The 27272-nt window shown below is 42.6% G+C and overlaps 1 protein-coding gene across 4 annotated transcripts in view; it reads left to right on the top strand.

The window, feature by feature from the left end:
- erich2 (glutamate-rich 2) overlaps positions 1-27272 on the top strand; it is a 125765-nt gene that overhangs the window by 46513 nt on the left and 51980 nt on the right. For 3 of the 4 annotated variants that reach the window (XR_010963428.1, XM_067987485.1, XM_067987488.1), the window contains 5 exons: positions 1923-1959; positions 2063-2099; positions 6784-6820; positions 11381-11493; positions 22505-22624. Coding sequence is in view for 3 of the 4 variants with exons in the window: in XM_067987485.1 (XP_067843586.1) it covers positions 1923-1959; positions 2063-2099; positions 6784-6820; positions 11381-11493; positions 22505-22624 (344 nt within the window). In the remaining variant the exon portion in view is untranslated. The remainder of the gene's footprint in view (positions 1-1922; positions 1960-2062; positions 2100-6783; positions 6821-11380; positions 11494-22504; positions 22625-27272) is intronic. The other variant, XM_067987486.1, reaches the window with a different exon arrangement.

The following is a 27272-nucleotide window of genomic DNA, read 5'->3' as shown; positions in this document are numbered from 1 at the left end:
ACTACATAGTTGAGTGCCTGGCCCTATTGGAATTACTGAGGTGGTGACGGTAGCAGCAGCAACAACAACAACAACACAAAATTGCATTTTATAAAACATCCCAAGGTGCATCACAGAGGTGTGGGGAGAAATCCAAAGAAGGAGAGGTGACCAAAAGCTTAGTTGTAAAGATGGGTTTTAAGGAGGGTCTTAAACAAGGAGAGGGAGGTGAATAAACAGTGATGTATGGAGGGAATTCCAGAGAATAGGGCATAAGTATCTGAAGGCACAGCAGCCAATGGTGGGGTGAAGGACAGGGGTGCACAAGAGGCCAGAGTCGGAGGAACAGAGAGTTCAGAAGGGGTTGTAGGGCTGGAGGAGGTCTCAGAGATAGGTAGGGGTGAGGCTAAGGAGGGTTTTAAACACAAGTGTTTTAAATTTGAGATTTTGATGAACCTGGAGCCGATGTATGTCAGTGAGTGTGATGAGCATGACTTGGTGCTGGAAAGCACTGGGAGCAGAGATTTGGATGAGCTGAAGTTTACTGTGGGTGGAGAATGTGAGGCTGATCAGGAGAACTTTGGAGTAATTGAATCTGGTGGTGGCAGAGTCATGAATCAGGGTTTCAGTGTCAGATGGGCTGGTGTACAGACAGAGGCAAATGATGATACAGAAGTAGAAATAGATGGACTATGTAATGGAGAGAATAGGTCAGAAGTTTAGCTCAGGGTTGATGGTTTATGAAAAATAATGAAGATTGCAACCTTATTGTCACTTTAGGTGTAGGCCCACTTTCAAGCCAAGCTGTTCTAAAACTTGCTAGTCTATGCTTTCTGTTACTGCCTATCAGGGCAACCTCTTCCATTCAGACTGTGCGGGGATAATTTTAACTTTGGTGTAAAACGGGCAGTATAGAATTAGCTGCCCACTATATAACCGCACCCGATTTTTTTTTCTTCCATTGACGTCAAATAACTATCGCCTGTTTTACATCATCGACCAAAGTTAAAATTACCTCTTGTATGTGAGACCTTGATACCTGCCTTAAGTCTGTGTTTGGACAGAGTGCCTTTTATGATTTAATTAACTCAGAATGGATATTCCACCATCTTTATTGATGGCCAAAGAGGCTTCTCAATGATATGACCATTTCAATTAATGGTCATATCATCTTCCCATTGCTTCAAAGCTATAGTAACTTACATAGCAGTGCCACTAACGAGACATCTATGGTGGACCAACTGCGTCGACTTCTCAGCATAGTTAATTACCACTTCAAATTACCAAGATGGCCAGCCTAGTTTCAGGTCTGCTGGCTTAATGTTGAGACAAAATGCTGACTTTAACATTACAGAAATATTAAGAATTAAAAATCTACTTCAAGCAGTACAGGTAAAGACCAAATTGTTACACTGGCACTATCCATTAAACTGGATAATTGGATTACTTGGCTGATGATGGTTTATACATTTACCCTAATAGACTAATGCGATCTGCAGATTTCAGATAATGGTGGGTTTTTAAAAGTTCTTAAAAACTATGAAGAGCAGTCAGGATAAATCTGCTGTATTTTGCAGGATTCCACAAAAATAAAAGGCTTTGGAAGAGATTAATGTCAAGTTTTGGTATAATTGTAATTGTATCCATGTGGTCTTAGGATCAATTGTGTAGTTGGTTTGGGGTCAGAGAACCTGAAGTGAGGAATCCTAGTGTCTAAACACTGGATATTATGGATTTGTCCGGTTTGACATTTGTCGGAGAGTCTTTAACATTTTGTGATAAAATAAATGACTTAATTTTAGTCAAACCAGGCAAAACATGTAAACTGATTACTGGAAATAATTCGTAATAGCCATTCAGGCAAAATTGACAGCTGCTTACATAGGCCCATTGAGGTATATTGCCCAAAAACATTTTGTAACTGTCAAATTGTATTCTCTTAGGCACTGTTCTGCAGGGAAGATGCCCTCTTCTGTAAGGGTAAGAGTATTATAAATGATCAGTCTCTAACATTTTAACCGGAAAAAAAATCTAAAATGCTGACCTGAAGACCTGCAAGCTGAAGTGGAATTAATTTTTACAGGATTCAACAGGAATATTGGAAGTACTTGATCCAGAAGGTATGTTTCAACAGCATGTGAGGAAAGGTGCCACAGCTTACTTCAGGGTACACAGAATAGACAATATTATGTAGTGGACCATGCCTAACTCTGAACTTAAAATATCTTTATTGTTTGTTTGCATTCAATACTTCTTTGTGTTAAACGTTTGACCTTTTATTTCTGTGCCATTTGTTGGTGTTTTCACAACCCAATAGATTGGGAGCCAGATTTAGTGAAATGCCATAGGAGAGTTTTGTGGAAATGGCAGTTGCTTTTTAAAAAATCTACTAGTTGTAACTGACCACCCAACTTCCCTTCCTGGCCCCCATGTTAGCTGATATTGTTAACAGTTCCCTCTCCTCTTCAAATCTGCCTTCATCATCCCCCTCCTCAGAAAAACCCACCCTTAACCCCTCTGTCCTTGCAAACTACTGTCCCATCTCCAATCTCCCTTTCCTCTCAAGTCCTTGAATGTGTTGTCGCTTCCCAAATCCGTGCCCATGTTTCCCGCAACTCCATGTTTGAATCCCTCCAATCGGGTTTGCACCCCTGCCACAGTACTGAAATGGCCCTTATCAAAGTCACATGACATCCTATGTGATTGTGACAGTAGTAAACTATCCCTTATCCATCTCAACCTGTCTGCAGCCTTTGACACGGTTGACCACACCATCCTCTTCCAATGCCTCTCTAGCTGGGTGGGACGGCGCTCACCTGGTTCTGTTCCTATCAATCCAGTCATAGCCAGAGAATCACCTGCATGGCTTCTCTTCCTGCTCCTGCACTGTTACCTCTGGAGACCCCAAAGATCTATTCTTGGGCCCCCTCCTATTTCTCATCTACATGTTGTCCCTCCACTATTGGCGGCCATGCCTTCAGCTGCCTAGGCCCTAAGTTCTAGAATTCCCTCCCGATACCTCTTCGCCTCTCTACCTCTCCTCCTTTAAAAAGCTCCTTAAAACCTACCTCTTTGACCAAGCTTTTGGTCACCTGTCCTAATACTTCCCTATGTGTCTCAGTGTCAATTTTTTTTTGATAACCCTCCTGTGAAGTGCCTTGGGACATTTTACTACGTTCATGATGCTATATAAATGCAAGTTGTTGTTGTTGAGACAGCTGTCATGAGTAAATCACACTCTCACCTCTATCTTCAGTGGCTTCATTCCTAGCAAAACTATCACTGTCTCTTGCGCTTGTATTTCCCTCTGGTATGGTGCCCATCTTTGCTCCCTCAAGTCTGAGGGGTGCAAACTTGAATGTGCCTGGCCACAACTGGCTTAGCCATCCATCTCTTGATCTGGCTTGACCATATAAATCTTTACAAGGCCTTGCTCTGCTCTGTCAAAATTGGCCTCTACTCTAGAGTCATCCTCCGGAGGGCAAGAATAAACCCAAGCTCACTTTTTCTACAACTAGCCATCTCCTTTAAACCTCTCTTCCTCACCCTCTCCACACTCACCTCAAACATCAAGGGCTCGATATTTCTGGGGAGAGTGGGGAGAAAATCCAGCAAGGCCGGTGACGCAGAGGTGGCGGGGGGGGAGGGGAAGAGAAGAGAGAGGCCGCGATCAGCAGAAGGCTTCCTTCGGGGGCCAGAGATAGCATGCCTGCTTCTCCTGGCTCACAAAAAGTGCTGTAAAAAGCACTTAGCTTCTTGAGTTGGCAGCCTCCAACCTCCCTTTCTTCTCCAATATCCTTGGACATGTTGCCACCCAGCTTTGTGCTCATCTCGCCCATTATTCCCTGTTGAATACCTCCATTCCGGTCTCTGCCCATTCTACTAAAACAGCCCTAACCAAAATCGCAAATAACATCCTTCTTCCTGTGATCATGGTGCATAGACCCTCCTTGAACTCTCCACAGTGTTCCATATGGTCAACCATCCATCCTCATTCAACTACTCTCCTCCGTTATCCAGCTGCATTAGATTTCCCATGCACGGTTCCACTTTTACCTATTTGAAAATAGGTAGAGCATCTGCAGCAGTGACTTGTCTTTCCACCACACACCATCACCTCCAAGTCCCCCAAGGATCTATCCTTCACTTTCTCCTCTTCCTCATCTACCTGCTGCCTATCAGTGACATCATCCAAAGTCACAAAGGTAGCTTCCATACTTACACTTATGACAGCTCATTCTACCTCTCAACCCCTTGATGGCATCCGTGATGTCAGACATAGCTTGTCTGACACTTAGTCTTGGATGGTTCTTAACTTCTCCAACTCAACATTGGGAAGACCAAAGCCATTGGGGGTTAAATTGGTTAACCCCCAAATCCGGGCACGGGCATTGCTGTGCGCGATTAGCCCGTGCCCGGTGGTTCTGATGAGACATTCGTGCTGCCTGGTCACTTACCTGATAGAAGCGCAGCAATCAGGTCTAGCTATGATGGTCTCACCAGCTTCGCACTTCTCACCTGCAGGGAGAGCCCACGTATCGTGTGATTTGCTTGCACCTCTTAAAGGCAGGCTGCACCTCTTATTTGCAAAACAAAAGATATGGGTCCACACGGAGTGTGAACGGAGATCAGACATCGCACACGTAAAACACAGATGCAGGTCCCGTCCCTATGTATACAAACTGTTGAGTTATGTTAAAACATTGAATGAAGGTTGCGCAGTACTAAATCCCATATCCTCCAATCTGCATGCCAGACCCCCTCAATCTGCCGATCCAAGTTTGTACCAGGCCTGTGAGAGTGCGTGCACCAAAGTTCTCTGCTGATGCACTAGAGGCCTTGGTGCAAGGGGTGGACAGAAGGAGGGGCATCTTATATCCACAGTGGGGGCAAGAGGCCCTTCACACATATGCTCAAGAGGCAGTGGGAAGCAGTAGGGGATGAAATCAATGCCAGGTTCATAACACCACGAACACTGATGCAGTGCAAGAAAATGTTCAATGCTTTGACACAAGTGGTCAAGGTGAGTGAGGTCAACTTTCAAGTGGCACCTCTTACCAACTGCACCACTAGCCGCATACACCCCCCATCACCCACCTACCAACAAACTCTTTCAATCAGTACTCAACTCTTCCATTCAGACGCTTCCTCTCACCCTCACACATTACCACTGTTGCAAGCCACACACCCATAACTCACAGGTCACATGCACTGGCATCTATTCAATCATGAAATGCACATCACCCAGAAATCCTGCAGGACACTCACCAACATACCTCTCACTTTCTTGCAGGAGAAGGTGGTGCAGAACAGGAGGCAGCAAGTGGCAGTGGTATTTAGCCCTTCGAGCCTGTTCCGCCATTCAGTGAGATCATGGTTGATCTGTGACCTAACTCCATATACTTGCCTTAGCCCTATATCCCTTAATACCCTTGATTCACAGAAATCTATCAATCTCAGATTTTAAAAGTAACAATTGAGCTAGCATCAACTGCCGTTTGCAGAAGAGCGTTCCAAACTTTTACCACGCTTTGCGTGTAGAAACGTTTCCTAACTTCACTCCTGCAAGTCCTGGCTCTAACTGTTAGGCTATCTCACTTTGTCCTAGTATTCAATTATTAGAAACCTCCAAAAACAGGTATAAATTCATCAGCAACCAAAAGCAATAATCCATCAACTAACCTGTAAATCTTGTATGGCCCCTTTAAATAATGCTGGTGGGGGGTCCTCCAGGCTATCTTAGACATGTTCAGCTGGTTGTGGTTAAGACAATGTGTTGGCTGGAGCATTGAGTGCCAAAATGGCATCTCTCCCTTTAAATCAGTGTTTCACGCTGATCTAACGCATATTCTCCTTACTTTACATGCTGCCAGCATTGGTTATCTGCACCTGCGGTAACCCCTTTACCAAGATGGTGTCGGGTGCACGTCACGCTAGAAGCGTGCGCGCATATTCTGGACGCCATTTTGAAACTTTAGGAGGCTGCACAACGGGCACTACACGGCCGAATTTATAGCCCAATATCTTTGTCCTCACGGCAAACACTGCTCACTTGCCTCTGATTTCATCCTCCACGCCAGCCACTGTTTCAGGCTGAATGCAACCAATGACCTCTGACCCTAAAGCCTCTCTATCACAAAGACCGCATAATCCCATTTCTGCAAGTTTGCCCGCTTCTGCCCCTTTACTACTGAACCATTATACATGGCTTTGTCACCTCCAGACTTGACTACTTGAATACTCTCCTTTGTTGGCGTCTCATTCTCCACTTCCATAAACTCCAACTTATCCAAAACTCTGCTGCATGTATCCTATTCAACACTAAGTTCCGTTCACCTCTTTAAACCTATATTGACTCCCCATCCCCAATGCCTCAAATTTAAAACTCTTGTCCTTGTCTTTAAATTCTTCCATTGGTTCAACCTACTCTGTCCCCGCAATCTCCAGTCCTACATACCCCTGACCCCTCTAATTCCTCAGATTCCAGCCTCTTGTACATGGGCCTCTTCGCCCCACTATTGACAGCAGAACATTCAACCTGGGTCCTACTTTCTGAAATTCCTTCCCTAAACGTTTCCACCTCCTCAAAATCTTTCACTTTGACCAAGCTTTTAGTCACCCCTCCTAATCTCTCCTTTCCCTGCTCAGCCTCCATTTTCCATACATATATCTGGATTTTTTTTTTATGTTAAAGGCACTATAATTGGAAGTTGTTGCTATTCTTCAATAACAAGACACATTATAGAGAATTACTGAATGACATATTTAGACTAATTTTTTGCCATCTCTTTTTGTGTTTTTCAGACAACATTGCTGTTGACCTAGGAGAATTAGTAACAAGGTAGGAGAAATTCTTTTATGACTGCTACAAATGTGCTAAGTAACACTGCTACATTCAAATTAAAAAATAAAACCTTTGTTGCCTAATTGAATTTGAAAAGTAAATGGCGTTGACTCTGTGTTAAGCTGTGCTCTTTTCCATACTGTCAGGAGAAAAATCTTATTATATTTGCCCTCATGGAAAGTTGTAAGGTGTTCCCAGGAGTTGTCGGTGGTAGGGGATAAAATCTTAAAAGCAGAGATGCAAAACTGTGGAAACGGGAAGGAAGATCAGAGGTTATAGATAGTATTATTATTTTTTAAAAATGAATTGGTGTTATCCCCCTCCTTTTATTTTGCTTTCTCCAATGTTTTTATTTCTGTCTCTGCTTTAATTTTGATGTGGGGATGCCGGTGATGGACTGGGGTTGACAATTGTAAACAATTTTACAACACCAAGTTATAGTCCAGCAATTTTATTTTAAATTCACAAGCTTTCGGAGACTTCCTCCTTCCTGACATTTACCTGAGGAAGGAGGAAGCCTCCGAAAGCTTGTGAATTTAAAATAAAATTGCTGGACTATAACTTGGTGTTGTAAAATTGTTTACAATTGCTTTAATTTTGACTTATTTGATTGGAGCTGGTATTTAAAAGAATCTTTTCTTTCCCCTCCCTTACTTTTCCATTTCTTGTTCTTTCTCTTAATTTGCATGCTTTCACTAGGCATCCATCAGTCGATCTTCAACAGTATCAGTTGTTGCAATTCAGGCTTTCTTTATGCATGTTGACAGCAAAAGGCAATTTCCATAAGCAGATTCAAGTCCTCTGTGATCTGAAACTTGTAATCTTTTGCATTGGGAGCTGCGTAATACATGATTAACAATCTCTATTTCATCGTGGAGATTGTGCGGGCTGCCCACCACGCATAGGATCGGCCCCATGGCTCTTCTCCACACTTCCAGTGCTTAAATTTCTCCTCCATGTCTCAATAACCAGAACTGGGCACAGTACTCAAGGTGTGGTCTGAATAGGGTACTATACAGCTTGATCATGATTTCCTCCGATTGACAAGCCACTGCATAAATGGAAATAAGTGAAAATTAAATTCCAAACCGACATAAGAAAAAGCTTCTTGATAAATAATTTACCAAGTAAGATAATCAATGCAAAAAGATTGAAAATGGAATTAGCGCTCTAGAGGGATGGACTTTCACAAGCTTATTAGTCTTTTCACATCCCTGACTTTTCTTACACTCATCTGTAATTGTCATACTTTTGAAATTTCTGTAGAGTGTTTCTAAAAGCAGTCAATATAGCTATAAGGCATCCTGAATCAAGGCAGCTGAAATAAAGAAATGTGAATTTTCCTCATTTGTCCACGATCCACATATGAGCTAAGAATTGCCCTGTTCTCCCAACAGAAATTTGTTAAAGACTGTTTTTGGCACCTACAAATGTTTTGGGAATGCTGTTCTGTTTAGGAGCCTTTGTGCCAGAAGCATGGCTGATGGTCCAAAGCTGCTGATTACCATTTTCATTTTGAGTCCTGTCTTTAGTTCATTCTCTCTCGCTGTAGATGGACGAGGCAACTCTGTTCAACTTTTTAGCAGTACTTTTGCTATTTAGCACTTTAATTTCTGAGTTACTCTGTTTTACCACTTCTTAGTTATTTTTGCTCCTTACACAAGTTAAATTATTTGTGGATTAAGTATTTTATTTTTCAATTGGTTTCAGTCAAAATTTTGAAAGTTTAGCTTTTTGCAGTAGTCTTCTCCTCACACAAGTTCCAGTCCAATTTTTACATTTTATTTGTCTTTAATTAGAATCAGATTAAAATTGTAAGCTTTTGTTGATGCTTGTTATACACCATATCTGTTAAGCTTTACTGATCAACATTATCTTGGTCAGTTAGCTTCCATGGCAGTTGGTCAATCTTAGCAGCCCAAGTTTCAACTCTTTTTAACTCCTTGCAATTTTAATTTGTATGTGGAATTTCAACTTCAATCAATGAATGAGAATATATGTTCATTATGTTATTCATCTATTTGCTAATTATGTCTTGCCTTTTGCTAGAAATGGTTGTAAATGCCATAATGCTTTCTTTCTACCTAGCCTAAATTTTTCCACAGTTCAAATCTAACTAGTAAAGAATTTACTAACCCTCATTTTAAGTGATAAGCGCACTGTTCTTCTGTAATTTAGTTGTATTACAAGTCTTCAAATTATGCTATGCTTAATATATCCTTCCTGCCTTTATAAAAGTATTTTACCAAACAATATTGCTATCACAATGGGTAATCACAATGGGTAATCAATTCACTTTTTGGGAAATGGTGTGGCAAGAGTACATAAGAACATAAGAACATAAGAAATTGGAGCAGGAGTAGGCCAATCAGCCCCTCGAGCCTGCTCCGCCATTCAATAAGATCATGGCTGATCTGATCCCAACCACAAATCTAAAGAACACAAGAAGTCGGAGCAGGACCCGGCCACATAGCCCCTGGGCCCTCTCCGCCACCCACAGGGCATTGACCGATCCAAACTCAGCTTCATGTCCAATTTCCTGCCCGCTCCCCATAACCCCTAATTCCCTTTACTTCTAGGAAACTGTCTATTTCTGTTTTAAATTTATCGAATGATGTAGCTTCCACAGCTTCCTGGGGCAGCAAATTCCACAGACCTACCACCCTCTGAGTGAAGAAGTTTCTCCTCATCTCATCTGTCCTAAATCTGCCCCTCACAATCTAGAGGCTGTGCTCTTGTTCAGCATTCCCGCATTTCTGCAAGTATTGTCTGGGATTATTCTTTCTGTCCCATGCATTATCTTAAGGTGCTATTACATTATTGCTGTGTATGGGAAATGGCGTGGCAAGAGTAGGAGGATTACCTTAAATATATAGGTGCGGTATATTCGTTAAAAAGTTAGTCTACAATATTGTCATCAGGATAAGAGGGTTGGCAGGTGAATTTCCACGGGGTTTCTCCTGCTCGTCTGCCATAACTTTAGTGGAAGAGTTTTTCTGGGGTTTCCGCAGTTCTTCTGCTGAAGCTACAGTGAACGAGCAGGAAACCTCTATGGAAACTTGTTTTTTTCAATGTTAATGCGGATAGTCAGTACACAACCCGCAATCTGAATTAAATGAGTTCCAATGTAGAAACCATCTTCAGCTGCTTCATCAATGACCTTCCCTCCAACATAAAATCAGAAGTGGGGATGTTTGCTGATGATTGCAAAGTGTTCAGTTCCATTTGCAACCCCTCAGATAATGAAGCAGTCCATGCCCACAAGCAGCAAGACCTGGACAACGTTCAGACTTGGGCTGATAAGTGGCAAGTAACATTCGCGCCACAGAAGTGCCAGGCATTGACCATCTCCAACAAGAGAGAGTCTAACCACTTCCCCTTGACATTCAATGGCATTACCATCGCTGAATGCCCCACCATCAACATCCTGGGGGGTCACCGTTGACCACAAACTTAACTGGACCAGCCACATAAATACTGTGGCTACAAGAGCAGGTCAGAGGCCCGGTATTCTGTGGTGAGTGATTCACCTCCTGACTGCCCCAAAGCCTTTCCACCATCTACAAGGCACAAGTCAGGGGTGCGATGGAATACTCTCTACTTGCCTGGATGAGTGCAGCTCCAACAACACTCAAGAAGCTCGACATTATCCAGGACAAAGCAGCCTGTTTGATTGGCACCCCATCCACCGCCTTAAACATTTACTCCCTCCACCACCGGTGCACCGTGGCTGCAGTGTGTGCCATCTACAAGATGCACTGTAGCAACTCGCCAAGGCTTCTTCGACAGCATCACCCAAACCTGTGATTGCTACCACCTAGAAGGACAAGGGCAGCAGGCATATGGGAACAACACCACTTGCACGTTTCCCTCCAAGTCACACACCACCCTAACTTGGAAATATATCACCGTTTCTTCATTGTCGCTGGGTCAAAATCCTGGAACTCCCTACCTAACAGCACTGTGGGAGAACCTTCACCACACGGACTGCAGCGGTTCAAGAAGGTGGCCCACCACCACCTTCTCAAGGGCAATTAGGGATGCGCAATAAATGCCAGTGATGCCCACATCCCATGAATGAATTAAAAAAAACCTTTATATACCTCAATAAGATCGCCTCTGAAATGTCTCTTCATAGTTTACGTATTCATTCCTCATGCTTAATTCCTTTAATACCAAGAATCAGCCTTGTAGCTCTTTTCCACACTGCCTGGATGACTCTCTTACATAGTGGTGACCAGAATTAATTAACATAATAAATAATTTAAACAATATTTAAGTTGCAAGTTGCTAAGACATGTATAAATTACAGTGTTGATCAAGTAGCAGCTATTTTTGTCCTTGAAATAGTAAACTCAGCATTGTACGCAGAAAGTGAATCATTGAATTTCTTCCTCATTCTTTTATTCTTCCAGTACCTCTTTAAATATAAGGTCACCTATCAACTTTGTGGAATGGGGAGGAAATTGCTGACCTTGTTCCTTCTTCAAAAATATGCATTTGCTATCACTGTAAGGTACAGTAGTGTTTGATACTGTGAAATCCACTTTATATTAGGAATGGAATGTTTATGGAGAATCGATCAACATTCACAATGAAGACAAGCCATTCCAAAGCTCATATTTCGGACACCTATACAAAACAATCCTACTATATGCAGAAAAACACAGGTAGTATTTTTTTAAAAGGATATGAATACTAATTGGTTATTGTGGAAAATACATGTCAGTGCATTTTATACATAATTTATTGACTTATAGCTATTAAATTGCCTAAATTATATTTTCTTCAATTTTAGAAATGTTATTTATTTTAGCTTCCTCACCCACTGATGGGCTCGCTGAAGGGTAAGGAGTGATAGGAAGCAATCTGTCCGCAGTTGTCTCATAAAGAAAATCAGAGATATGGTATTTTAGAACATTTGCATGTAGTAGGTTAGTGCATGTGTATCATTTCTTTCTCTTCTCTCCCCCTTTCTCCCACACACTATGAATGCCATCTCATCTACAAGCTGCCCCTTGGCGACATCATCCGAAAACGCAATGTCAGGATTCACGTGTACGTTGATGACACCCAGCTCAACCTCACCACCTCTTTCGACCCCTCCACTGTCTCTCATTTGTCACACTGCTTGTCTGACATCTAGTACTGGATAAGCAAAAATTTCCTCCAACTAAATATTGGGAAGACTAAAGCTATTGTCTTTGGTCCCTGCCACAAACTCCGATCCCTAGCCACCGACTCCCTTCCTCTCCTGGCCGCAGTTTGAGGCTGAACCAGACCATTCACAACCTTGGCGTCCTATCTGACCCTGAGATGAGCTTCCGACCACATATCCACTCCATCACCAAACCACCTACTTCCACCTCCGTAACATCGCCTGTCTCCGCCCCTGCTTCAGTTCATCTGCTACTGAAACCCTCATCCGTGCCGTTGTTACCTCTAGACCTGGCTATTCCAATGTTCTCCTGGCCAGCCTCCCACCTTTCACCCTTCATAAACTTGAGCTCATCCAAAACTCTGATGCCTGTATCCTAACTCATACCAAGTCCTGTTCATCCATCACCCCTGTGCTCACTGACCTACATTGGCACCTGGTCCGGGAATGCCTTGATTTTAAAATTCTCATCCTTGTTTTCAAATCGCTCCATGTCCTCGCCCCTCCCTATCTCTGTAACCTCCTTCAGCTCTACAACCCTCTGAGATCTTTGTGCTCCTCCAATTCTTGCCTCTTGCACAGCCCCGATTTTAATCGCTCTACCGTTAGCGGCCGTGCCTTCAGCTGCCTAAGCTCTAGGCTCTGGAATTCCCTCCCTAAACCTCTCTGCCTCTTTACCTCTCTCTCCTCCTTTAAGACGCTCCTTAAAACCTACGACTTTGACCAAGGTTTTGGTCACCTGTCCTAATATCTCCTTATGTGGCTCGGTGTCAGATTTTGTTTGATAATGCTCCTGTGAAGCAGCTTGGGATGCTTTACTATGTTAAAGGTGCTATATAAATGCAAATTGTTGTTGTTGGGATATTGTCAAGCTTCACCATCAACTTTCGCTTTTATCACTTGTATAGTCTGTTTGAAAATAGTTACTGCTTCATTGGTTTGCGTTCGTTTGGGACTGAGTCTTTTGCATGCATTGACATTATCATCATGAGTCACTCCTCTCTTAAATTCTGTCATTCCTATTGCAGGGACTTTCTGATGGTCAATGATTTGTGTCCTTGCTGCTTACCAACTAGACAAAACTTATGAGGACTGTAAAGGTGATCTCACCCTTTCATAATGAGTATGGCTTGATAAGACCCACTGCTAGAGATGATAGGAAATTGACTTGTAGAGGTTGAATCAGCCATCCAAAGATGCATTGATTGAAGGAAGCTCTGGCTGAACATGAGTAAGCACTGAAGGTATCTGGGTCTGCAGGGCTCAAACTATTTCCTCCAGCATTGGGTTCAGTTTCTACCCAAGATCATGGATTACATACATGTACTAGAAGTGAGTTTACCAGATCATGGGCATAGATCAGCTTTGGTGAAAGCTGTTGCTTCTGCATTGGCTCCTATCACCATCTTTTTTTATTTGTTCACAGAAAGGCTGAATTTATTGCCCATCCCAATATGTCCCAATTTATTGCCCATCCCAATATGTCCCAATTTATTGCCCATCCCTAGTTTTCCCAAAGATTTGCGATGTGCCTTCTCCTTGAAACGCTGCAGACCTTCTGGTGATGATGCTTCCATGATGGTGTTAGGTAGGAAATTCCACAATTTTGGCCCAATGATGAAGAACAGTGGTATATATCCAAGTTAGGATGATGATAGATCCGGATCGACAATTACCCTAACCACCAGTCCAAACTCAGTTGAACACCCTGCATCAATTGGCCTTCTGCACTCGCAGGAGCAGATTGCCCCCAGAGTATCCGTCTATTAGAAAATGCCTGAAAGAACTGTTCAGGCCAATGGTGTCAGTCTTATGCTTTCCAAACTGATGTCTAGCCTTATCATCTTGACCACAATTCCCATTCATGCATTGATGCCTCCTTTATCATTGCTACATGAAGCTTTGGGGTTTTCTCTTACACCTAAAGCTGTGGAATAATTGATTCGATTGGAGCCAGTGGTTTTCACTCGGTGGCACTAGATGGTTAACCCATCTTTTCTGAAGGTAAGAATGAGGAACCAGGTACTGGAAAAAGGGAATATACTTTTGAGGGATCTCAGCAGGAATAAGCAGCAGGTGTTTAGTATATCTATGTTCTTGACTTTTATTTATTTTCAGCAATAACCACATTGCTGCCCAGTAAAATCATTTACTGTCAGTTGAGTACATCTTGATCTTTTTGATATGACAGCTTAGCAAGCCATCCCTCCTCTGTGCTATACCACAAAGATTATTTGGTATAACGTGGCCCAAGCAATATCAGTGATATCATCACCTGACAGTTTATGGAGGTTCATTATGGAAGTGGAGGAGACTGTATTTGTGTAGTCTTTTGCTGAGAAATGGGAAGTCTCCCATATAAGATAAAATATATCCCCAGCCTGATAGACAGTTAAAACATTTTTGATTCTTGAGTTACATGAGTTTATGATGTGAAACACTTCCAGTGTGAATCTTGTTGGATGAAATTTATTCATAAACAGATGGATATAGCTTTAGTGCAGTTATTTCTGCATACTGGGATCATGGCTCAAACCAACGTAGAAGACTATAGACAGCAACATTTTTGCAGTGGTTAGCCATGTGCCGATTTACCTGGATAAGAAATGTAAGCTTTCTGCTTTCATTGTAGAAAAGATTGCACAGCTTTAGGGGAAATATGCTAATTATTGAGCAGGTCCAAACTACCTTGGGCAGTTATAAATAGGCTTCAAGGAGATCTTGAAACATTTGCCTGAGGAAGGAGAAAATCTCCGAAAGCTTGTGAATTTAAAATAAAATTGCTGGACTATAACTTGGTGTTGTAAAATTGTTTACAATTGTCAACCCCAGTCCATCACCGGCATCTCCACATCATGACTACCATCGACACCACAAACTGCCGGCTCACAGTGGAAAGGATATCCAAGAAGATCGCGCATTTAGACACAGACATCAAGTTTTTACAGAGCTGCAAGAAAGCAGACAAGATCCCGAAAGGACTCCAGATCACGAACCCACTCAAGTCCACATACAACTCGGATTACGCTGAGAGACTCTGCCGCCGTACCTCTCGCACACTCCGCAACCATCTCATACACCAACTCTACAGCAGACGCCACAACCTCGAAACCAAGATAGAGTCCATACTCTCAACCTGTACTCAGGACACAGCAGACCAGCTACGTTATACCGCCAAACAGACGAGGCAACGGAACTACGCTGCCTACATGAAAACCAAGAGCAGGAAGCTTGAGAAACTCGGCATCACCACCAGCAACGACCAAGCTTCCCCTGGTACCACGGTTGCAACCACAGGGAAGTCTATTGTCAATTTATCCGACCACACCCTTCAACCAGACGAAATCGAAGTTCTCAGCCGAGGGCTCAATTTCTGCCCCACTACCAAAATGGACCCCACTAGTCTCGCGGCGGACACAGAGGAATTCATCAGGAGAATGAGGCTCCGGGAATTCTACCACAAACCCCAAGATTTCAGCAGCGAACCCAATGAGACAATCGACGATCCGGAACAGCAGACAGAGGGATCCGCGGTACAGCAACCGAAGAGGAAAGAGTCAAACTGGACTCCTCCGGAGGGTCGCTGCCCTCAGCTGGACATGTATGCTCAAGCTGTCAGGAAATGCGTCAATGCCAGATTCATCAGCCGCACTCAGAAGACAGTCCAGAATGTCACCCGAGCACAACGCAACGCCATCAACGCTCTCAAGACCAACCGCAACATCGTCATCAAACCAGCGGACAAAGGAGGAGCCATAGTCATACAGAACAGAACAGACTATTGCAAAGAAGCATACCGACAACTGGACAACCAGGAACACTACAGACGGTTACCCGCAGATCCGACCAAAGAACACACCCACCAGCTCAACAAACTGATCAAGACCTTCGATCCAGACCTTCAAAGCATCCTACGCATTCTCATCCCACGTAATCCCCGCGTGGGAGACTTCTACTGCCTCCCAAAGATACACAAAGCCAACACACCCGGACGTCCCATCGTATCAGGCAACGGAACCCTGTGTGAGAACCTCTCTGGATACATCGAGGGCATCCTGAAACCCATCGTACAGGGAACCCCCAGCTTCTGTCGTGACACTACAGACTTCCTACAAAAACTCAGTACCCACGGACCAGTTGAACCAGGAACACTTCTCACCACGATGGACGTCTCGGCACTATACACCAGTATCCCCCACGATGACGGCATCGCTGCGACAGCATCAATACTCAACACCAACAACAGCCAATCTCCGGAAGCCATCCTACAACTCATCCGCTTCATCCTGGATCACAATGTCTTCACCTTCGATAACCAGTTCTTTACCCAAACACACGGAACAGCCATGGGGACCAAATTCGCACCCCAATACGCCAACATTTTCATGCACAAGTTCGAGCAGGACTTCTTCACTGCACAAGACCTCCAACCAACACTATACACCAGATACATCGACGACATTTTCTTTCTATGGACCCACGGCAAGGAATCACTAAAGAGACTACACGATAACATCAACAAGTTCCATCCCACCATCAAGCTCACCATGGACTACTCCTCAGAATCAGTTTCTTTCTTGGACACACGAATCTCCATCAAAGACGGGCACCTCAGCACCTCACTCTACCGCAAGCCCACGGACAACCTCACGATGCTCCACTTTTCCAGCTTCCACCCTAACCACGTCAAAGAGGCCATCCCCTATGGACAGGCCCTGCGAATACACAGGGTCTGCTCAGACGAGGAGGAACGCGATGGACAACTATAGACGCTGAAAGACGCCCTAGTAAGAACGGGATATGACGCTCGACTCATCGATCGACAGTTCCGACGGGCCACAGCAAAAAATCGCATAGACCTCCTCAGGAGACTAACACGGGACGCAACCAACAGAGTACCCTTTGTCGTCCAGTACTTCCCCGGAGCGGAGAAACTACGCCATGTTCTCCGCAGCCTTCAACATGTCATCAATGAGGACAAACACCTCGCTATGGCCATCCCCACACCTCCACTACTCGCCTTTAAACAGCCACCCAACCTCAAACAGACCATCGTTCGCAGCAAACTACCTAGCTTTCAAGAGAACAGCGTCCACGACGCCACACAACCCTGCCACGGTAACCTCTGCAAGACATGCCAGATCATCGACACAGATACCACCATCACACGAGATGACACCACCCACCAGGTGCATGGTTCATACTCCTGTGACTCAGCCAACGTTGTCTACCTCATACGTTGCAGGAAAGGATGCCCCAGAGCATGGTACATTGGCGAGACCATGCAGACGCTGCGACAACGGATGAACGGACACCGCGCAACAATCGCCAAACAGGAGGGTTCCCTCCCAGTCGGGGAACACTTCAGCAGTCATGGACATTCATCCACCGACCTTCGGGTAAGCGTACTCCAAGGCGGCCTTCGAGACACACGACAACGCAAAATTGTCGAGCAGAAATTGATAGCCAAGTTCCGCACCCATGAGGACGGCCTCAACCGGGATCTTGGGTTCATGTCACGCTACACGTTACCCCACCAGCGAACAAATGTTATCTGTTTTTAATATAATGGGTCATTTGCTGGCTCTCTCTGCCTTCCGGATGTTTCTGCCTCTCTCTGTGTTTTTTTTTTCTCTGTTTTTTTTTCCCTGTTTGTTTTTTTGTTGAATGTGTATTCGGAGGTTCTGCAGGTAACACCTCTCTGTCTGAACACGGTGATTGCCTTGGCAACGGGCAGTTGCAGGGGCAGTCTGTAAACACCATGTTTTATTGTTCAATATGTATAAATGCGTAGGCTTCAAGGAGATCTTGAAACATTTGCCTGAGGAAGGAGAAAATCTCCGAAAGCTTGTGAATTTAAAATAAAATTGCTGGACTATAACTTGGTGTTGTAAAATTGTTTACAGTTATAAATAGCACAGAGCTTGTGTGACAATTCTGACAGTACATCTAGGAGCCTAGTCCATCAAACTCTATAGCTTTGTCAGAGTAGACCCAAGAAACCAAAACACTAGTTCTTCCAGGAAAAAAGAGGGACTTATTCTTGTGTTCAAGAGGGCCAGGTTGAATGACCAGCCAGGCAGGATGCAAGAAGGTAAATCCAGAATGTTACGTCAAATTAAATTGAGAGTAGGACAAGGGGCTACAGTTTCAAACTAGTAAAAGGCAAATTTAGGACCAACACAAGAAAATTCTTTACCATACAAAGAAAGATGAACTCATAGAATGGACTCCCAGTTGGAGTAGTGAAGGCAAAAACCGTGGAATCATTGAAGAGACAATAGGATGCTGCAGAGGGAGAATTGTAGGATGCTTCTGGTTGGTCGAATTAAGATAGACCAAATGGTGTCCTTCTTCTGTAATTATCTTGTGAAAAAGAACCGTATATCCTCATCTTCCAACTTGATTCAACACAGTCTCATTTTGGATACCTATTACATGTAGATCTGCATAGAGAAAAGAAGACCTTGCATTTATATAGCGCCTTTCATGACCTCAGCACGTCCCAAAGCACTTTACCAATTAAGTACTTTTTGAAGCATAGTCACTCTTGTAATGTAAGAAACACGGCAGCCAATTTGCGCACAGCAAGGTCACAAACAGCAATGTGATAATGACCAGATAATCTATTTTAGTAATGTTAGTTGAGGGATAAGTATTGACCAGGACACCAGGAAAAACTATTTCGAAGAAGAAATAGTGCCATGGGATCTTTTATGTCCACCTGAGAGGGAAGACAAGGTTTGATGTTTCACCCGAAAGACGGCACCTCCGACATTGCAGCACTCCCTCAGTACTGCACTGAAGTATGTGCCCATATCTCTGGAGTGGGACTTGAACCCATGACCTTCTGACTCAGAGACGAGAGTGCTACCACTGAGCAAAGGCTGCCAAGCGATGATTTTCTGCACTGGCTGGAGGTTAAGCAACACTATGTAACTGAAAACCTATTCTTTGTAAATCTTGAGACTTCCTTGGGCTGTTAAAAGCTTAATAATGTGAACAAATTAAGTTTCATGTTTGAGTCTGAAGGTTTTGTGGTAAGACTGTTTTCATTTAGGAAAACCATGAAGAGCTCAGTTTCATGAGTTTACCTTTCTTTGTTAAGAGAAAAGCAATGGTTTTGTTCTGTAGTAAAAAATAGTAGTTTGTTTTGCTTTTTGAAATTGGTAGAGCATCAGACATTGGTCTAGATTAGCCTGTGGATTTGGATCATTGTCTGTATTCCATCTCCAGCCATTTCTACTACTTCAATGCACACCAATTTGCAAGTTGAGATTGATATCTGAGGAGGAATATTAGATTAATGTAGCCTTGTGTTGGTCGATAATCGGGCAGTTTCTTAACCAACATCAGCTCAGCTGTCAACATCAATTGAGGCAGGTGTCATTTGCATCAATGCCAGTGTCCACACCTGGGGACAGACACCACGTCAAAAGGTAGTAGGATGAATTTTCCTGCCCCCCTCCCTCTCCCCGACGCCGGCCAGGAGTGCCACAATGATGGTGCCACAAGGCTTTCCCAACATAGTCAAAGTGAAACATTTTTTCAATGATGCCAAAACAGTGCAGAATATAAGGGATAGCAAATGTTTATTAAGACACTGCACCTTTAAGCTGTTGGATGCCTTTAAGGCCTGGAGCAGTGCTATAATTTCCTGCACATGATGCAGCTGTGCCCAACAGCACCCCACAATGCTTGCTGGATCTGGTCGCGTTTTGGTTTCCGGGCTGCATGTAGTAGAGAAATTAATTGGACTGAAATTGATAAATCCCAAGGATCTGATGATCTACATCCCAGGGTTTTGAAAGAGGTGGCTATAGAGCTAGTGGATGTATTCGTTGTCATCTTCCAGAATTCTATAGATACTGGAACGGTTCCTGCAGATTGGAGGGTAGCAAATGTAACCCCACCATTTAAGAAAGGAGGGAGAAAAAACAAGGAGCTACAGACCTGTTAGCCTGACATGAGTAGTAGGGAAAATGCTAGAATCTGTTATAAAGGATGTGATAACAGGACACTTAGAAAATAATAATAGGATTTGGTAGAGTCAACATGAATTTATGAAAGGGAAATCATCTTTGACAAACCTATTGGAGTTCTTTGAGGATGTAACTAGTAGAATAGATAAGGGGGAACCAATTGATGTGGTGTATTTGGATTTTCAGAAGGCTTTCGATACTGTCACACACAGGAGGTTGGTGAACAAAGTTAGACCACGTGGAATTGGGGGTAATATACTGGCATGGATTGAGAATTGGTTAACAGACAGAAAACAGAGAGTAGGAATAAACGGGTCTTTTTCAGGTTGGCAGACTGTGACTAGTGGGGTACTGCAGGGATCGGTGCTTGGGCCCCAGCTATTCACAATCTATATCAACGATTTGGATGAGGGGGACCAAATGTAATATTTCCAAGTTTGCTGATGACACAAAACTAGGTGGGGAACGTGAATTGTGAGGAGGATGCAAAGAGGCTTCGAGGAGATTGACATGCTAAGTGAGTGGGCAAAAACATGACAGATGGAATATAATGTGGCAAATTGTGAAGTTATCCATTTTGGTAGGAAAAACAGAAATGCAGAGTATTTTTTAAATGGTGAGAGATTGGGAAATGTTGATGTTCAATGGGACCTGGGTGTCCTTGTACATGAGTCACTGAAAGCTAACATACAGGTGCAGCAAGCAATTAGGAAGACAAAAGATATGTTGGCCTTTATTACAAGAGGATTTGAGTATTGGAGAAAAGATGTCTTACTGCAATTATATAGGGCCTTAGTGAGACTGCACCTGGAGTATTGTGTACAATTTTGGTCTCCTTGCCTAAGAAAGGATATACTTGCTAAAGAGGGAGTGCAACAAAGCTTCACCAGACTGATTCCTGGGCTGGCGGGATTGTCGTATGAGGAGAGATTGAGTAGACTAGACCTGTATTCTCTAGAGTTTAGAAGAATGAGGGGTGATCTCATTGAAACATACAAAATTCTTACAGGGCTCAACAGGGTAGATGCATGGAGGATGTTTCCCCTGGCTGGAGAGACTAGAACCAGGGGGTCACAGTCTCAGATTAAGGGGTAGGCCATTTAGGACTGAAATGAGGAGAAATTTCTTCACTCAGAGGATGGTGAATCTTTGGAATTCTCTACCCCAGAGGGCTGTGGAGGCTCAGTCATTGAGTACATTCAAAACAGAGATTGATAGATTTCTAGATATTAAAGGCATCAAGGGATATGGGAATAGTGCAAGAAAATGGCATTGAGGTAGAAGATCAGCCATGATCTTGTTGAATGGCAGAACAGGGTTGAGGGGCCAGAAGGCCTACTATCTTGCTCCTATTTATTTTGTTCTTCTTATGTTCTTATATTCCAGTGTGCTCTGCATTGTTAGCACATAGTAAAGGTGGGGGAAGAAATCACCTCTTTACATTTCTGAAATGTGTGTGATGAATGGGCTTCGTATTTGGGTTACGAACAATAAAAGAACTTGCATTTATATAGTGCCTTATCACATGTCTCAGAAATGTCCCGAAGAGTTCCACATGCAATTAATTACTTTGACGTGTAGTTGCTGTTGTTATGTAGGCAATTGTAAACAATTTTACAACACCAAGTTATAGTCCAGCAATTTTATTTTAAATTCACAAGCTTTCGGAGATTTTCTCCTTCCTCAGGCAAACATTTGCCTGAGGAAGGAGAAAATCTCCGAAAGCTTGTGAATTTAAAATAAAATTGCTGGACTATAACTTGGTGTTGTAAAATTGTTTACAATTGTCAACCCCAGTCCATCACCGGCATCTCCACGTTATGTAGGCAAACACGGCAGACATTCTGCGCACATCAACGTCCCACAAAAGACAATGAGATGAATGACTAGTTAATCTGTGTTTGTTAGTTTTGATTAAGGGAAGAAAGCTGGTCAAATCACCAGGAGAACTCCCTGCTCTTCTTTGAATAGTGCTGTGGGATCTTTAACGATTTAACACCTCATCCAAAGGACCTCACTTCCAACAGCACAATGCTCCCTCATTACTGCACTGAAAAATCAGTCTAGATTATGAGCTCATGTGCTGTCAGAGGACTTAGAACAAGCAATCAAATAAAATTAAGAACAAACCTCCACACATTTGTGTTTCATTTATTTTGCACACTCAAAAAGCATTGAAAAATTATTTTAACCAGTGCCCAAAAGTAGCAATAATACTTCCAAGACGACTATAAACAAAGTTTTTTTTTTAACAAGTGTGACCAAATTTTTTCTTTACAATAGTTCTTAAATATTTTGTTTCTGAATTTCTTTGTAGTATAATTCTGTAGTTGGATTTTGTTTATCACATTAATTCGATTGCTTCCATTTTTATTGCACCACAAGAAAAATTTACTTCATATGCAGCTAGTTTGGAAAAAAACAAGGGCAAATTAGGAATTAAGATTCAGATGGGTGGTGAGGTGAAGAACGGTAAAACAAATGCAGCAAAAGTATAATTGCTATTTGTTTTTAATGATTTATATTCAATTTTGTTTTCAGAACAGTCTGCATCATCAAATAGTGAACTAAGGAAGTTAACAAAACCAGAGTCAAAAAGATCTTCTGAGAAACAACAGAACTTGGATTTTAAGAAACAGCATGTTGAATCCAAGATGAGTGGTAATTATATATTTGCAGTAGATTACTTCACACCGTACTTTTTTCACTTGCTTATGCTTATTTCAACCATCTCATTCGTGTACTGAATGCTGAGCAGTGTTCTGTAAATTTATTATCTGTGCAATTCAGTTTTCATTCTTTGGATAATGAAACTGCATTATAACAAACTTCTCATATGGCATGAAAAATTGAGGCTAAAAAATCTTTCACTTAGGACAATTCAGGAGAGAGGAGATTGAGAGAGGTGTTATCGCATGTATCTGGACTTGGTTTGAATCCAAAGGTGAAAGGACAGTAACCTACTGTTCCTTCTAATCCTCAGAATGCACTTTTTCAATTCTTTCTTTCAAGTTACCTAATAATGCAGAAAAAGCAGGAACTAAGTGTCACAAAACATATTTGAAAGTTCTTTATCTGAATGCATGTAGCATTCGTAACAAAATGGACGAGTTAACGGCACAAATAACTACGTATGGGTATGATCTTGTGGCCATTACAGAAACATGGCTGCAGGGTGACAATGACTGGGAAATAAATATGCCAGGGTATTTAACAATCAGGAAGGACAGGCAGGAAGGAAGGGGAGGTAGGGTGGCTATGTTAATAAAGGAAGGAATCACTGTAATACAGAGAAATGATATTGGGACAAAGGATCAGGATAATGAAACAGTTTGGGTAAAGATAAGGAATAATAAGGGGAAAAAACACTAGTGGGTGTAATATATAGGCCTCCTCATAGTTGCAACTCTGCTGGAAGAAGTATTAATCAGGAAATAGTCCGGGCATGTAATAAGGGAACAGCTATAATTATGGGGGATTTTAACTATCATATTAACTGGACAAATCAAATTGGGCAGGGCAGCTTTGAGGAAGAGTTTATTGAGTGTATTAGGGATGGATTTCTTGAGCAGTATGTAACTGATCCTACAAGGGGGCAAGCAACCTTGGACCTTGTCCTGTGTAATGAGCCAGGATTAATTAATAATGTCCTACTTAAGGATCCCCTTGGAATGAGTGACCATAACATGGTTACATTCCATATCCAATTAGAGGGTGAGAAGGTTGGTTCTCAAACAAGCGTACTGAACTTGAATAAAGGAGACTATGATGGTATGAGAGCGGAATTGATTAAAGTGGACTGGGAAAATAGATTAAAGGGTAAGACGGTACATGAGCAGTGGTGTTCATTTAAGGAGTTATTTTACAACTTTCAAAAAATATATATTCCACTGAGGAAAAAAGGGTGCAAAAGAAATGACAGCCATCCGTGGCTAACGAAAGAAATTAAGGATAGTATCCGACTAAAAGCAAGGACATATAAGGTAGCCAAACTTAGTGGGAGGATAGAAGATTGGGAAGTCTTCAAAAGACAGCAAAAAGTAACGAAAGGATTGATTAAGAAAGGGAAGATAGATTATGAAAATAAATTAGCAAAAAATATAAAAACAGATAGCAAGAGTTTCTATAGTTATATAAAAAGAAAAAGGGTGGCTAAGGCAAACGTAGGTCCCTTAGAGGATGAGACCGGGAAATTAATGGTGGGAAACATGGAGATGGCAAAAATGCTGAACAAATATTTTGTTTCAGTCTTTACGGTAGAGGACACTAAGAATATCCCAACACTGGACAAACAAGGGGCTCTAGGGGGGGAGGAGCTAAATACGATTAAAATCACGAAGGAATTGGTACTCAGTAAATTAATGGGACTCAAGGCGGATAAATCCCCTGGACCTGATGGCTTACATCCTAGGGTCTTGAGGGAAGTGGCAGTGGGGATTGTGGATGCTTTGGTAATAATTTTCCAAAATCCTCTGGACTCGGCAAAGGTCCCGGCAGATTGGAAAACTGCTAATGTAACACCCTTATTTAAAAAGGGTAGTAGGCAGAAGGCTGGAAATTATAGACCAGTTAGCCTAACATCTGTGGTGGGTAACATTTTGGAGTCTATTATTAAGGAGACAGTAGCAGAACATTTGGATAAACATAATTTAATAGGACAAAGTCAGCATGGCTTTACGAAGGGGAAGTCATGTCTGACAAATTTGCTTGAGTTCTTTGAGGACATAACGTACAGGGTGGATAAAGGGGAAACCAGTGGACGTAGTGTATTTAGACTTCCAGAAGGCATTCGACAAGGTGCCACATAAAAGATTATTGCTCAAGATAAAGAATCACTGGATTGGGGGTAATATTCTGGCATGGGTGGAGGATTGGTTATCTAACAGGAAGCAGAGAGTTGGGATAAATGGTTCATTCTCGGACTGGCAACCAGTAGCCAGTGGTGTTCCGCAGGGGTTGGTGCTGGGTCCCCAACTCTTTACAATCTATATTAACGATTTGGAGGAGGGGACCGAGTGTAACATATCAAAGTTTGCAGATGATACAAAGATGGGAGGGAAAGTAGAGAGTGAGGAGGACATAAAAAACCTAAAAGGAGATATAGACAGGCTGGGTGAGTGGGCGGAGATTTGGCAGATGCAATACAATATTGGAAAATGTGAGGTTATACACTTTGGCAGGAAAAATCAGAGAGCAAGTTATTATCTTAATGGCAAGAAACTGGAAAGTACTGCAGTACAAAGGGATCTGGGGGTCCTCGTGCAAGAAAATCAAAAAGTTGGTATGCAGGTGCAGCAGGTGATCAAGAAGGCCAACGGAATGTTGGCTTTTATTGCTGGGGGATAGAATATAAAAACAGGGAGGTATTGCTGCAGTTATATAAGGTATTGGTGAGACCGCACCTGGAATACTGCATACAGTTTTGGTGTCCATACTTAAGAAAGGACATACTTGCTCTCGAGGCAGTACAAAGAAGGTTCACTCAGTTAATCCCGGGGATGAGGGGGCGGACATATGAGGAGAGGTTGAGTCGATTGGGACTCTACTCGTTGGAGTTCAGAAGAATGAGAGGCGATCTTATTGAAACATATAAGATTGTGAAGGGGCTTGATCGGGTGGATGCGGTAAGGATGTTCCCAAGGATGGGTGAAACTAGAACTAGGGGGCATAATCTTAGAATAAGGGGCTGCTCTTTCAAAACTGAGATGAGGAGAAACTTCTTCACTCAGAGGGTAGTTGGTCTGTGGAATTTGCAGCCCCAGGAAGCTGTGGAAGCTACATCATTGAATAAATTTAAAACAGAAATCGACAGTTTCCTAGAAGTAAAGGGAATTAGGGGTTACGGGGAGTGGGCAGGAAATTGGACATGAATTTAGATTTGAGGTTAGGATCAGATCAGCCATGATCTTATTGAATGGCGGAGCAGGCTCGAGGGGCCGATTGGCCTACTCCTGCTCCTATTTCTTATGTTCTTATGTTCTTATAATGCCAGCTTTGGTAGATACTTCCTTAGTTTATCAGTAATGGTGAGATGACTAGGCTTCCTTGCAATATGAATCAGGTCTATAGCTTCCAAGTTATATTACCAACATTTATTACGTGTATTGATGGGTAGCACATTCCTTCTGTAGGATTTTCAAAGTAATACATTTCAAATTGGCACTTGCAGTCAAGTTGTGGACATTTACTCATGCTTTTTGCTGTGGTTGCTTTACTGTTCTACCTCACCTAATTTGCCCTTTTTTTCCAAACTGTGATTCATAATTAGCCATATATTCTAAATAGATTTTCTTTAGCTTATGCATAACTGGCTTCAGTCTACTTTGGGTTGAGAAATTGAAACTTCAGTAGCAATTTTGGAGCTCATCTCAGCAGAAAGTTATGAAATAATCAGGGTTTAGAAGTCCATGTTTGTGAGCCAATTGTTCAAGTTTTATAAACGGTGTTCCTCACCTGGTCAAAATCCCTTCCTGTTACACTTGGAAACCATTGAAAAACTCCTGATGCTTTACAAGTAAAAGAGAATTTACTCTGAGCATTTTTTGACAACCAACGGATCTGAAGGATTTTGCACTGGCTTAGAGATAAGCAAATTCATCGAGAAGGAGAAGTTTGTGAGCATTACACAGCCTCAGACACTTCTTCCAAGAGATTGGCAGGCTTTGTTTGACCTCCTGAATGTGTATTTGCATGTCATGATTGACCTTGGACATCGGACGATCTTGATCAAGGAAACAATTACAGCTGCAATATTTGCATATTTATCCTTGTTTAGCCGTTGCAGCACTCTGAGGAGCCAATCAATAAGCAACAGTGACAAAATATGCAACAGGTTTTCTGCGTCTCCAGGATTATTGTCAATTATAAGGAATCTTGCTTAGAGCTAAAGCAGGGCCTGGTGTTCAAAAGTACAATTCTCTCTGTCACAATAATTCCTTACTCTTCGCAGTGTAGATTTTCTTTATATGAGAGAATGAAGATAATCACTTTAGCAGTAGTCATCTTCAATTTCAAATTCAGGAGAAATGCAGTTTTTAAAAATTTATTCGTTCATGGGATGTGGGCGTCGCTGGCAAGGCCGGCATTTATTGCCCATCCCTAATTGCCCTTGAGAAGGTGGTGGTGAGCCGCCGCCTTGAACAGCTGCAGTCCGTGTGGTGACGGTTCTCCCACAGTGCTGTTAGGAAGGGAGTTCCAGGATTTTGACCCAGTGACGATGAAGGAACGGCGATAGATTTCCAAGTCAGGATGGATTGCTGTCCATTGTCTTTGAGTGCTGGTATAAGGAACAAATAGTGTAACAGGCCTC

This window comes from Heptranchias perlo, chromosome 7 (genome assembly GCF_035084215.1).
Source record: "Heptranchias perlo isolate sHepPer1 chromosome 7, sHepPer1.hap1, whole genome shotgun sequence".
Lineage (NCBI taxonomy): Eukaryota > Metazoa > Chordata > Chondrichthyes > Hexanchiformes > Hexanchidae > Heptranchias > Heptranchias perlo.
This window is presented reverse-complemented; position numbering and strand designations above follow the sequence as displayed.